At 47.3% G+C, this 12,792-nt stretch overlaps 1 protein-coding gene across 2 annotated transcripts in view; it reads left to right on the top strand.

Moving 5' to 3' along the window:
• The window catches only part of ANKRD35 (ankyrin repeat domain 35), a 37,216-nt gene extending 28,917 nt beyond the window's left edge, over positions 1-8,299 (top strand). For both annotated transcript variants that reach the window (XM_029580427.1, XM_029580428.1), the window contains 3 exons: positions 2,834-2,923; positions 4,542-4,607; positions 5,268-8,299. In XM_029580427.1, the coding sequence (XP_029436287.1) occupies positions 2,834-2,923; positions 4,542-4,607; positions 5,268-5,339 (228 nt within the window). In that variant the 3' untranslated portion in view covers positions 5,340-8,299. The remainder of the gene's footprint in view (positions 1-2,833; positions 2,924-4,541; positions 4,608-5,267) is intronic.
• The last annotated feature ends 4,493 nt before the right edge of the window (positions 8,300-12,792 follow it).

The following is a 12,792-nucleotide window of genomic DNA, read 5'->3' as shown; positions in this document are numbered from 1 at the left end:
CAGTCACAAAATCAAGCCAACTTGTATGTTTAAAATCTGCAACATCCGTTTACTGCCCTGCTACGGATTTGAGGCCATGCCGCCTATGCCCCTCCTCACCCACATCTGAACATGCTAAAAACATACTCACGATGGCATTCGCACACACTTTCAGTGGTATTTTAGGAGAATTTTAAGATGGCCATTTTTACTCGGGGATAATACCCAATCTATCTGGGAAAATGCCTTTTCTTAATTTGTTGTTGGGTGAAAATATTTTATATTCTCCCAGAATCCACTGGGGCACGTCAGTGTTTCTGAACGTGGCTGGGTAAACATCCAAAAGCAGTAGGATTTTAGGTGACTACGGTTTCTACGCACAGAAGACAGGGTGGGATTTGTTGGGGTTTGGCGTCTAAAGTGCCATCTGAATATCAGAATTGGGCACTGAAATGGGGGGGGGGGGGGGGTGTCTAGTGAGACCCAGCCTAGAGGAGGGGATACCCCAAGATCAAGTGGAGCCTAAGCCAATCCCTCAGGAATTAAATTGGGCAGAGTAGGGTGGGGGCCCTCAGGGTCCTTATCTATCATCATGTTCCAGATTTTAGAACAACTGGAGCCCAACGCATCACATTCACAGCAGGAAGGCCGTAAACGTCACTTCATCCTAGTATGAATTTTTAAAATAATGTCCGATGAACAGAGAGACCCAAAAAGTGTGTGACACAGGGAATTGCAGGGTAAATAAAAAAAAAAAAAACAAATGCTCGCCCCCATCTTCAACCCTTATCGCAATCAACTCTTGTGCATTTATACATGGGACTCTCATAAAAGCCTAGCAAAGCTTCCAACTTTTCACCAAGATCCACTGTTTTAACCATAGGTCCCTTTGCTAGAATACATCTTTTTAAATTTTCACTCGGAAGTAAAAATATCCAAAAAATCAGATTTTTAACATTGGACGAGCACACTCAGTCGAGCAGGCTGGATTCTGGTGTTTCCCTTCAGCGGGGGGGGGGGGGGGGTACAAGACTTCAAGGCTAAGCAGAACATGGTCTTCCACCTGGCCAGCCACCTCCCCCCCTTGGGTTGAGCCCACAGGTTCTGGGAGCCGGCAGGACTTACTGGAGGGCTAACAGTTGGACTAGGCCAGGGCTGGAGACGGGGCTCAGACTGAAAACAGACAGGAACCGGAGGCAAGGGCTGGAGAGGGAGATACCGGCAGGAACAGAGGGGCCCACAGGTACAGGCCCACATAAGAGGACTGGACGGGGCAAGACAAGTGAACAGCAGACTAGAAGGCCACAAGGCCCGGGCAAGGAGGCCATGCGGGAGCAAGGCAGTTGGACCATAGCAGAGAGCTGAGGTGACTGGATGAGGTACTGAGCTCTGGGAGAGAGAGAGAGAGAGAGAGGATTAAATAGGGTTGGGCTTGCTGAGTCATGCAGGCATCAAGGCAGTGGCTAGAGCGGATGTGAGCATGGTGTGGTGAGGGCCTCTGCTGGTGCGAAGGCTGCACAGCCTGAATTGTTACACGCCCATTAATTCACTTAATGCCCCGCAAAGACGCCCATTAATTCACTTAATGCCCCAGCAAAAAGGGTGCTGTACTTAACGTAATCCCGGGCACCCAAAGCATGCCAGCCAACACGGGCCATGTTTCGATATATTATCAAGGACAGCTTGCATATTTGTTCTACGGCCAATACAATGTCATTCACTTCCTACCCAACTGTATTAAAAAAAAAAAAAATGTCACGAGAGAACTGTGGTAGAAATATATAAGGTGTCATTTGAAACACAGTTACCAATGGCATGATAAGTTCATTAACAAATTCTTAAAAAGCTTTGTCAAAATAATCTCTCACCAATAGAAGAAGACATAATCTCACTGCTATTAACTAAGTTGACTTAGAAAATAGCCCCTGCTATTACTAGCAACGGTAACATGGAATAGACTTTAGTTTTTGGGGTACTTGCCAGGTTCTTATGGCCTGGATTGGCCACTGTTGGAAACAGGATGCTGGGCTTGATGGACCCTTGGTCTGACCCAGTATGGCATGTTCTTATGTTTACTCACCACTCAAGCTAAAAACTGGGTGAGTTACATACATTCAGATCAAGATCAGCGTTAAGCCCTCTAGCCACAGATTATTCAAATGTGCAATCCGTTGTCGTCCCAGGTGATCTGATGCCCAAACTTGATCCTCACCTCACCTGTCAGCTCTGACTTTTATTTGTGGCAAAAGAAAATACAAGGATCAAAGACGTATGTGTGGGTGATAATCAGACCACGTTAGTGCTCCTGTGTACTGTGACATTCTAGACTGTGTGGGTGATAATCTGACCACGTTAATGCTCCTGTGTACTGTGACATTCTAGACTGTGTGGGTGATAATCTGACCACGTTAGTGCTCCTGTGTACTGTGACATTCTAGACTGTGTGGGTGATAATCTGACCACGTTAGTGCTCCTGTGTACTGTGACATTCTAGACTGTGTGGGTGATAATCTGACCACGTTAGTGCTCCTGTGTACTGTGACATTCTAGACTGTGTGGGTGATAATCTGACCACGTTAGTGCTCCTGTGTACTGTGACATTCTAGACTGTTTAATATTCTGAAAGCCTCCAATACCCCATTCCTTGATGTTTAGCTCTCGGGATTTTTTGTTGGGGCAGATTGGGAGTGGTTGGACTGTAGCGAGGTCCTTCCTTTGCCAACCCTGACCGCGTGATATAGGGAGCAGTGCGGTGCGGTACTAGTCCTGTATTGCAGGCAGCAGATCTGAGCCCAAGTGGATGGAGACCGCAGAAAACGAATGGTCATTAAGCGCCACGCTTGTATCTTTTTAGATTTCAGAGTTACTGGAACACTTGCAGAAGTGTGCTGAAGAAGTTATGGATTTGAGGAGTATAAATACTGCCTTCCAACAGCGACTAGAGGTAAGACACATGCTCTACCAACTGTCCCAGCATCTACTGGAGTGGAACTTCAGGGCCGGATTATATGTAGGGGTGTGACAGTAGAGGAAGGCTGCTATAGACTCGTACACACCGGGGGGGTTGGAAGTCACCTCAAAGGTTCAGCAGCCATCACGAAATGCCAAAGCCAGAAAGAAAGCTACAGGGTTCATCTAGTTCATTCCTCTGCCTCTGTCTTCAATGGCAGATATTTTAGCACCTCCCCAGGTAACCCCTTCCAACGTTCTGCTAACCACCCAGTTGGAAAGTCCTTTGTAATGTCTAACCCTCCGTCTTCTCTTGCTGTAATAGAGGCCCATTGCCTCCTGTTCTGCTCCCAGTGGAGATAGGAAGCAAGTGACCACCCTTAGTGATGTGCTGAAGGGGGCTCCCAAGAATAATAAAATGCTTTTATGAAAACCAGGTGTTATAACTGGGACGTTCCTTTGTAGCGAGGAACTGGCTGCAGGCCCCACCTCGGAGTCCTGTTTACAGCTTTGCGGTGTTGTGATCTTGCACCCGTCGCCACTAATTGCAATGACTGTCTGACAGCACGTGCCCTGTGGCTTAAACTAACAAACTCGAGCTAAGTCCAGCTGCCTCTGTTTAGGGCATCCTTTATCTACTTTTACTAGCCTTGACAGGAACCCCCTTGCAACCTGAAACCTACACAGTTTGAAGGTGAAATGCAACCATGTTATAAATTAGAAACCCACACCAGATGCGTCGCCTGCGCCGATACGTTTGAGAAACGCAGCTTAACCACCGTCGAACGCTGATTGATCATCAAACGCCTTGACTACTGTTAACTCCCTTTCTCGAGGCATCTCGCGATCCAACCTCAAACACCCCCCAACTACTGCAGAGCGCCGCAGCTAAGCTTTTGGTAGGGGCTCAATCCGCTGACCATGCCATGGCGGTTTTGCGTCACTTGCGCCGGCTGCCGCCAGAGAGCGGGATGAAAGTTTGAAAACGCTTTGCTTAAGTCTTTAAATGCATGCATTGGCCTGGCCCTGGAATCTCTTTCCTAACGTCCATTCTCCTCCATTAGCAGGAGGGGGGACCTGGACCTTTCACAGCAGGGCCCTGTTCTTCCCTTCCCTGGCTTCGGCCGGAGTAATGCGCACGCGATGTTACGCAGTCGGCTGCTCTGCCCCCCCCCTGAAACAGGGAGCAAGATCCCTCCAGCGCTGCACCTGTAACCTTGTTACCTCACCAGCCAGGGGGGGTGGGGGAAAGGGGCAAAGCTTGGCTGCTTACCCCAGCCTTCCCCCAAGAGGCCACAGCAAAGGCTCGTCCCTCTCCTAGCTATGTACCCAAACTCAGTCGCGACACGTCCAACAAGATCCATCCACTTCCGGGCCACTTCTAACCCTACTCTCGCTCGCACCTCCAGTGTACGTACGTATTTTATACCCAGTTAACTGCACCCATAGCTATCTTTATGGCTACCCAATGTACCCCACTCCTAGCCATTTTATGTGTTACGTATACCAAATCTACCCCATATCGCTGCCTCGTACCTGTATATGCTTTAATTTGCCTTGCGCCTACTGTTGAAGGAAAACAAATGTATAACAGTAATTATTTTTCCTCCCAGGAGAACCAGAAGCAGCATGAGAAGGTTGTTTCCCTCTATAGAGCCCATCTGCTGAATGCAGCCCAGGTACAATTTTACGAGCGTCCCTTTTCCTAACTTGCCGGCACCTTTTTTTTTTTTTTTAATGGTTCTCCTTTTTTCGGTTCCTCTCACCTAATATCGCCGCGCTGTCTGCTTTTCTGTAAACTTTTGGGGCTACTCAAGAATTAGCGCAGGCGTTCATTTTTGAGAGTAAAAATGTGCGCGTCAGGCTCCCTTTTTTTTTTTTGCTCCGGGGGGGGGGGGGGGGGTAATAGCCTCATCAACATTAATTTACAGGTGCTGAGCGCTATTAGCTCCGCGTTTTGGACACGCCAGCCCCCGTCTCGCCATGGGGGGGGTTACGGACGCGGGTCCAATGGCGTGTTGAGCCGTGTGCTGGCCTGTCGGCGATTGTGGGGCATGAGACAAATCGGAGGCGAGAGATGACGTGGCTTTCTTAAGGTCGTCAGCCTGGAGCGCAGGGGTGGGAGTTTTACGGGTGGAGGGAGAGGGATCCGGATCTCTGGGGGTGTGCACACGACTGCTGTCTCAGCCGGGAATGGGGCAGAACGATATGAAGCCGCTGTCGCCCCCATGAACTTGTCCAGAAAGTGCAGTGGTTTTGGGTTTTTTTTACCTCCCTAAAGTGACTTGGACAGATGAGTAGCATTATCTGTTGTTGTCGTTGTTTTTCTTCTCCTGCAGGGGTTCATGGATGGAGATGTTTACTCTGCCCTGTCTAGAATCCTACAGATCCAGAATCAGATGCTCTGGTGACCTGGCACTTCCTAGCATCGCTGCCAATGAGCTGCCTTCCCCCCGCTGCTATTGGGGTGGAGCGACAAAGAACGGGCAGGCACCACCGGTTCCCGTGGATAAATGGAACAGTCTATGTAAAAACCGTATTCTTCAGGACTCTCTATTTTTTTGGGGGGCGCTCTGGTTTCTGTCCTAAGCTCTTGCGCAGATGTATTCCTCTCCAGTGGCCGAGCCGCGGCAGTTAGGACTGAACCGTTCCGCGCGGATGGCAGTGCTCCTACGCTCAAGTAACAGAAAGCGGACCGCGAGGAGAGAACTGCTGAGGGTGTTCTCCCGGTCTAAAGACCCTCGCGGAGAGAAGCAAGCAACACACTCAGAAAAGTATTTACTGTATTTTACAAGCACTATTTGTATTTATTTCTGTGTTCTGAGTCTTGTAGATTTTACAAGTTTTGTACAGAGGCGGTAGAGGGGAACTCAGCAGGAGGACGAGGCCATGCCAAGGGACTCCGAACAGCCACTAGAGGACGGCACAGCTTCACGCAGAATTTAAGACCCGTTATCACAGAGAACGGAGGAGGGGGGGTGGTTGGAAAAACCTTCCGCCTTCCATGTTGCCCGAAAGCTGTGAGCAGAAGAATCTAGAAAGAAAAATCCACTTTTCCCCCTCAGGCTGGGGATCAGCAGCCACAGCTGTGTATAAATAGGTAAACACAGCATTGTAACAACAAGCGTGACTTGCAGGAACTCACCCTGGATGTACAGTCGTGTGCGAAGGTCTAGGCAACCCTGGCCAAACCGTGTTTCAATGAATCCCTAAGTGAAGAGAAGCTGACACAGCGTTAAACACGACATCTTTCTGCAATTTTGAATGCAACATTACTATTTTAACAGATTTGAAAATAATAAAAGAATGACTAGGGCATGTGCACCCTTTCAGTCTGTAACACCCCCTTTGGCAGACACAATAATAGCTTCCAAATGTTTCCTGTGGGCAGCAGTCTTTCAGTTCATGCTTTGGGGATTTTTTTTTTTCTTTTGCCTTGCGGAATTTTGGCTCAGAAATATTCTTGGGGTTCCTTGCATGGCCCTCCTCACGGATCTTCCCCGTGCAGAATTTCCAGTAGCATTCAAGCCTGGGGCTTGTGAAGGCCGTTCCAAACTCTCTCTCCTGTGAGTACGTCCTGCTGGATTTTTGAGAGATGTTTCGGATCATTGTCTTGCGGAAAGAGCCAGCCTCTTTTTCAGCTTCACTTTCTCGGCCGACGGTGGGACATTAGCATTTAGGATCAGGGCTGAAAGGTTTTTCAGGCTCCGCAAGGTTTCGCTTTGCATGCTTTAAATGACTTTTGTGATGGGGGTCGTAGTAAAGGTTTTCCCCCTGAGAGTTCTCCCATGCAGATCATTATTATGTAAGCAATGCTTCGGGACCTTCACGTTCTATTCGATTTTTACCCAGGAATTTAGCTGTGTCTACGACACCAAGAACAAAAGCTGAAGAAATCAATGGGGAAAAAAAAAATGACTCGTTCCGTTTGCAGATAAATATAATTTTTGTTCTTGTCGTAAACACTGATAAATTCCTGGGAAAAATAAAACAAAAAGTAAAACGGCCGGTCCCTAGCAATGCTGTCCTGTAGACAGCTGCTCCAGTGTCGGCTAAACTTTTCAGGGGGTCCTTTTTAGTGATCGGTGGTTTTTGTTTTGCAAATCTGAGCGGTTCTCTCAGGGATTTTTCTTGTTTTTTTTCCAGATCTTGCCTTGATGTCAACAGTTTCATGTATAATCCATTTCTTAAGAACATAGGAAATGCCACACCGGGTCAGACCAAGGGTTCATTTAGCCCAGCACCCTGTGTCCAAAGGTGGCCAATCCAAGTCACAAATACCCAAACATTAAACAGATCCCAAACTGCTATTCCTTATTGATTAATAGCAGTTTGTGGACTTCTCCTGTAGGGACTTATCCAAACCTCTTTTAAACCCAGCTACACTAACTGCCACAACCCCATCCTCTGGCAATGAATTTCAGAGCTTAATTATGCATTGAGTGAAAATGAATTTTCTCTGCTTTGTTTTAAAGGAGCTGCTTGCCTGACAATGTTTCTGTAGGTTGAAATTGCTAGCTGGAAGCTGTAGCAATTGTTTTATAGTCTGCTGCTTTGTACGAGTGCATTATCTTTCATTTCAAATGTGCAAAGAGCCCAGGAATTGAACCCCAGCCCTCTGCCTGAAAGCGAGAGGCCATAAGGCCGCCCCCAGCAATCCATTTTAAATATTTTCACCCAAAAACCTCTGGCGATTAAACTCCCAGCAAAAAAGAGGTCCAAGTGCCATGACTTTACCTGGCTTAGGGGACAATGTGCGGAAGCTTAGACCGTTTGAAAAAGTACCCGCAGACGTTCATATTAATTTTCAAGGGGGGAAACTGCCCTCGCCGTTTGTAAATTAACTTAAGCAGGATCCGCAGGTACAAAAGTGGGCAGAGTCCGCATGGAAAAGTGCACACACACACAAATCCCTTCTCTTCCCTGACTGCTCCAGCCTCCACACCAACGCAGCTCATTATAAAGACTTTGTGAAACTGGGTGGCTAGATTTAGTCACTGAAGGGAGGGGAAATTTCATCCCCAGGGATTTACCAGAGTAAATCCTTAATTACTCTCAAGGAAATCCCTATATAAAAAAAAAAAATGACCTCCTGGTGCATGAGGGCCAAGCCCTGGCCTTCAGCGCCCGTCCTGTGCCATTCTCATTTCCTGCTTGGCCGAGAGCCCCTTTCTCCTGCAGGGTCACCTTGCCCTCCCTCCCCCCTGGGATATCGGTGCATCCCCTTCCCCACCCCCGACAGGCAGAAATCCAGAACCTGCTCCCTGCATTAGCTTCTGATGCACTGCAGCACCCAGGTTCACATACTTTCATATCAAAAACCTTAAAGCATTATTATTGCCTCTGGAATAAAACAGAAATTTGAATTTTTCTTAGTGTTTGTTTTGGTTTTTTTTTAACAACCAAGTTTATTGTCTGACTATGCCTTTTTGTGGTGCTGATTTGAGATCCGATTATTATTATTATTATTTATTTGATTTATATACCACTTTTCAGACATTTCAAAGCGGATTACGCTCAGGCAGCGCGGGTATTTTCCCCTCTTGCCAGAGGTCTCACAATCTTACGGACCTGATTTACTAAAGCTTTTCATCCGTTCTGTGTCCCTGGGGCAAATGCTGAGTAACTGAGGCCCTAGGTTTGTACCTGAGGCAGTGGAGGCTAAAGTGACTTGCCCAAGGTCACAAGCAGCAGGAGTGGCATTTGAACCCTGGCCTTCCCTGGGTCGCAGCCTGAGCCTCACAAGCTTTGTGAAGTGTTATCAGCATCGCATTCGGCATCCCAGGGGGTCAGGGTCTTCCCCTGAAACCATGCTGCAGGTCTTCCGGCGGTTAAACGGGGCTGAATCCAAAAGTACTGCATTCCCCGTTCCCGTCTCCGAGGCTGCTGGGGTGCAAAGAGCATGGCCGGATCGCCCACGCCTTCTCTTCCAAAGGCAAATGTTTCATCTACTACAGGCCTGCACCCTATAGAAGCAGAACATTTATAGATTAGACACCAAAGTAATTTTCAAGGGGTGATGTCTTTTCAGATACCTGAAGTGACCGCGTTGATGGGTAGGGCGGCACCTGCCTTATGTCCTCCTCCCCCCCCCCCCCCCCCCAGCTTCTTGCTTTTCTGCAGTCTGCAGGAGCCGCTAGTTTCCAGAGCCCTCAAGCACTGGTGAAATGAGTCTCCTCCTTTTGCCCCTAAAAACAAAACTTTTGAAAGTCTGGTTGACGGCCAATGGGAGAAGCATAGTTTGCCCAAAGACCATCTTGCTCGTCAATTTACAAAGCAGGGCATGTAACGTTAACTCAAGGGTAGTCCACTGGTCTGTATATGAGGAAGAGAGGGGGATGGGGGGAGGGTGTGTGGAGCGACTCCCAGATTTTGGTTAGAAAAAGTGGGATTTTTTTTTATGTGGTAAATAAATAAATTGGGATAATTAAGCCCTGTGTCCTCTGTACCCTCTATAATCCAACTTGCTTTGAACTCTCTGGTTGGAAAAGTGACAGAAATAAACAAAGATCCAGTCCTGGTTTTTGCCAGGTCTATCCATCTCAGCGCGACCTGGGAGCTAGCCTGCCAACTCCGCTCCTCGAGTGCTGCAGTCGGGCCTGGTTTTCGGGGTAGCCATGTTTCACGTACATTTGGCCTGAGCCCTTGGATCACGAGGTACCCGGCTGTATCTCCTGAATATTTGCTGCTGGTGCGGATATCCCGAGGGAGAGCTCACCTAACCCTGATACCAAGTCCCGCCTGGCCCTGCACCCCCCCTCCCCCTGGGCTGCTGTTTCCATCGAGAAGAGGGAAGAACTTCAAGGTATAGAGCTTAGGACCAGCAAACAACTTCCCTTCCTGCTCAGACAAGCAGAAGGTAGTGAGATGGTGTGAGCAGTACAGAAGTTCACCTCAGATGAGGGGATGCAGCAAAGCATATGCGACATTGGTTTAAAAAAAATGTTTGTGGCATAACTAACATAAACTGCCCTGGTGACCCCACCTCCACCTCATTATAGCCAGCCGGGTTCTCAGGATTGCCACAGTGAATACGTATGAGGCAAATGTGCATGTATTAGGTCAAAGGTCAGGGTTAATTTGCATAGTCTGGTTACCCTGAAAACCAGGTAAGTCTGGAGTGCCACTCTTCAGGGGGGCCGCTGCGTGTTTAAAACTTGTTCTAAAGGAAAGGAGAGGGACCATTTGCATCTGTTTCTGCCGTTGGCCATTGAATGTTCACAGGCTCTGCAAAGGAGACTTTGGGTAGGTCCCGCGTTTCCGACACGCCCCCACCCAGGTGCATTCTGGAGCCTGTAGTACCGATTCCAGTGGGGACGTAAGAGGAACTAGGGCTGGACCAGGGATTCAGTGACAGCTGGTGCCACCCAGAAGCCGTGGTTTGTCACCGAGACTGGCACTACAATCGCTGGGTTAGGTGAGGGTTATAAAACTAGAGGAAAATCTCTTAGGTAACTGCAAAAGCCCAGAGGAACAGAAAGAAATAACTGGGCCCAAAATGCAATATAAAAAATAGGATGCACTAAACTCAGAATATGTTTAATGTCCCCCACCCATCAGCTCTCATCTGTTTACTTTTGCTGGTTAAAAATCCTTTTTTTTTTTTAATTAACACATACTGCATGGTGAAATAGGATTGGGAAGTTCAGCCTGTGTTTCACTGCCTCAGGACATCATTGCTCATTTCAGGCTGGATAAACTAAACTCATCCGTGGCATGAACTGAACCACTATTTTTGCCCTGGTCGGATGTGAATGTTCACATTTAGACTGGAAGATCCGCACTGTTGCAAAATGCTTTGAATTTGCAAATATTTACCCCCCACCCCCCCCAAAAAAAAGGTGAATGGAACTACTCAAGTTAGTCCAATCTTGTACCATTTTGTTTGTTAACCTCTATTTCTGGGGGGGATTCACATGGATTAACCCGGCAGCCACATAACTTAAATCAAATATTCACAGAAACCCAAATTGATTGGGATTAACAGGAAGATTCAGATTGCAACAAGAAGGATTCCAATTTATCCAAGTATGAGCGGAGCATTTGCAGATCCGAATCTCTCGCCAGGCAGTCCTGTACCAAGTTTTGGGGCTGTCCGGGGAGCCTCTGCAGGAGCAACCAAGCGTTTAGTGCTTCCCCGGTACTTACCAGCTCTTCCCCCTATGGGGCAGCAGAGGGACTGGAAAGGGCTTTTTCTTTCTCTCTCTCTCTTGCATTTCCTGTGTGAGACCTCATTTCCAAAGTGAGAAGCGCTTTTTTTTTTTTTTGTTTGTTTCCTTCTTCGGAGGGTTTTCTTTCAGTTTCAGGATTTTTAACTTCTGCAACAAAAAATAACGAGAGGGGGGCACCAATCGCCCGAACCCCCCTTTAAACAGAGCTCCGCATGGGTTTATTTAAGTTCCAGATCCCCAGCCCGCAAATCTCGGGTAAGTAACCGGAATCTCAACTCGGATCTAGCTATATATTTATTACACACTCACACACATATATATATATGTTTTTTTGTTTAAGCCAAAAGGTGGCACCAGTTTCCCCAAAAACAACTTTCTCTGCTGGAAAATGCTTTAAAAAAAAAAAAAAGAAAGGAAGAAAGATAGAAATTGCATTTTGTGATCCTGAAAACTTGGAGGAAATAAGGGGCTACATTTAAATGGAAAAACAAAACAAAAAAAACCCCCAACCAATCCAGTGAGCAAACTGGCAGGCCAGGAGCGGGTGTCCAGCCCTGGGAGGCTTTCCTGCACGGTGTTTAGGCTTCTGCATTGATTTAGAAAGAAAGAGAGCGGCGCACCTCGCCTGGCTGCACGCTCCGAGCTGGGAAGCAGGCGGAGATCGCAAATTGTGTGTTACACTAGTTGCATTTTGCACACAAAGAGCAGCTGAAGGGGAGGGAAGGGGCAGTGCTGAGTATTTGGCTTTCTATTTATTTAATTATTTTTTTTTTGTGGGGTTGGGGATGAGTGAGGAGGATGCTCCAGTCCTGTGTGTGTGGTGTATGTTAGGGGCTGTATGTGGGGTGGGGGGAGGATTGGGTGTGTATAGTTGTGGGGTAAGGTTGTTAAGGGCCGTGTAAGTCTTTAGGTATTAGGGGCATAGTGTGATGTATGTGTATTTTGCGAGTGGTAAGGGCTTTGTGGTGTGTAAGGGATGCATATATATTTTTCTGGCTGTGTTAGGGACTGTGGGTTGTGTGATGTATGTAGTGTATCTCTGTGTGTCTCTCTTTGTATCTTAGGGTTATGTGAGTATGTGTATTTCTCTGTATTTTAAAGGCTATGATTTGTGTGGATGTGTGTTTCTTGGGATCGGTGTATATATATATATAAACATACCACACAGTCCCTAACACAGAGAGATCTATACACACACACACAGTACATAATAGTTTGCAGGTGATATGTCTCTTGTGTGTTAGGGATTGTGTGGTGTGCGTTTGTGTATTTCTCTGTATTTCTGTATGGGTAGGGGCACTAGTGTGCATACATATATCTATTTAGGGACCCTGTGGTGTGGAGTCAGTATGTTGGGCTTGGAGGTGTATATTGCTCAGGTTCTGTGTCAATGTATTAAGGGCCAGGTGTGGTGTGTGTATCAGTGTGTTAGGGGCGGTGTGTATTTGTGTGATGTGTGCATCACTATTAGGGATTGTGTGGTGTGTGTTAGGGGTGGTGTGTTGTGTCACTATTATGGAGTGTTACAGAGTGGTGTATAATCATTGTGTTAAGGGCTGTGTATTTGTGTGTGTTAGGGGTTGTGGTGTGTGTGCTGTATATCAGTATGTGTGTATGTGGTGTGTGTGTTAGGGGCCAGGTCACTGTTAAGGAATATGTGGTGAATATGTGTGTGTGTGTTAGGGTTTGTGGG

Source organism: Rhinatrema bivittatum, chromosome 16, assembly GCF_901001135.1.
Source record: "Rhinatrema bivittatum chromosome 16, aRhiBiv1.1, whole genome shotgun sequence".
NCBI lineage: Eukaryota > Metazoa > Chordata > Amphibia > Gymnophiona > Rhinatrematidae > Rhinatrema > Rhinatrema bivittatum.
Note: the sequence above shows the minus strand (reverse complement) of the source record. Positions and strands in the feature narration are given on the sequence as shown.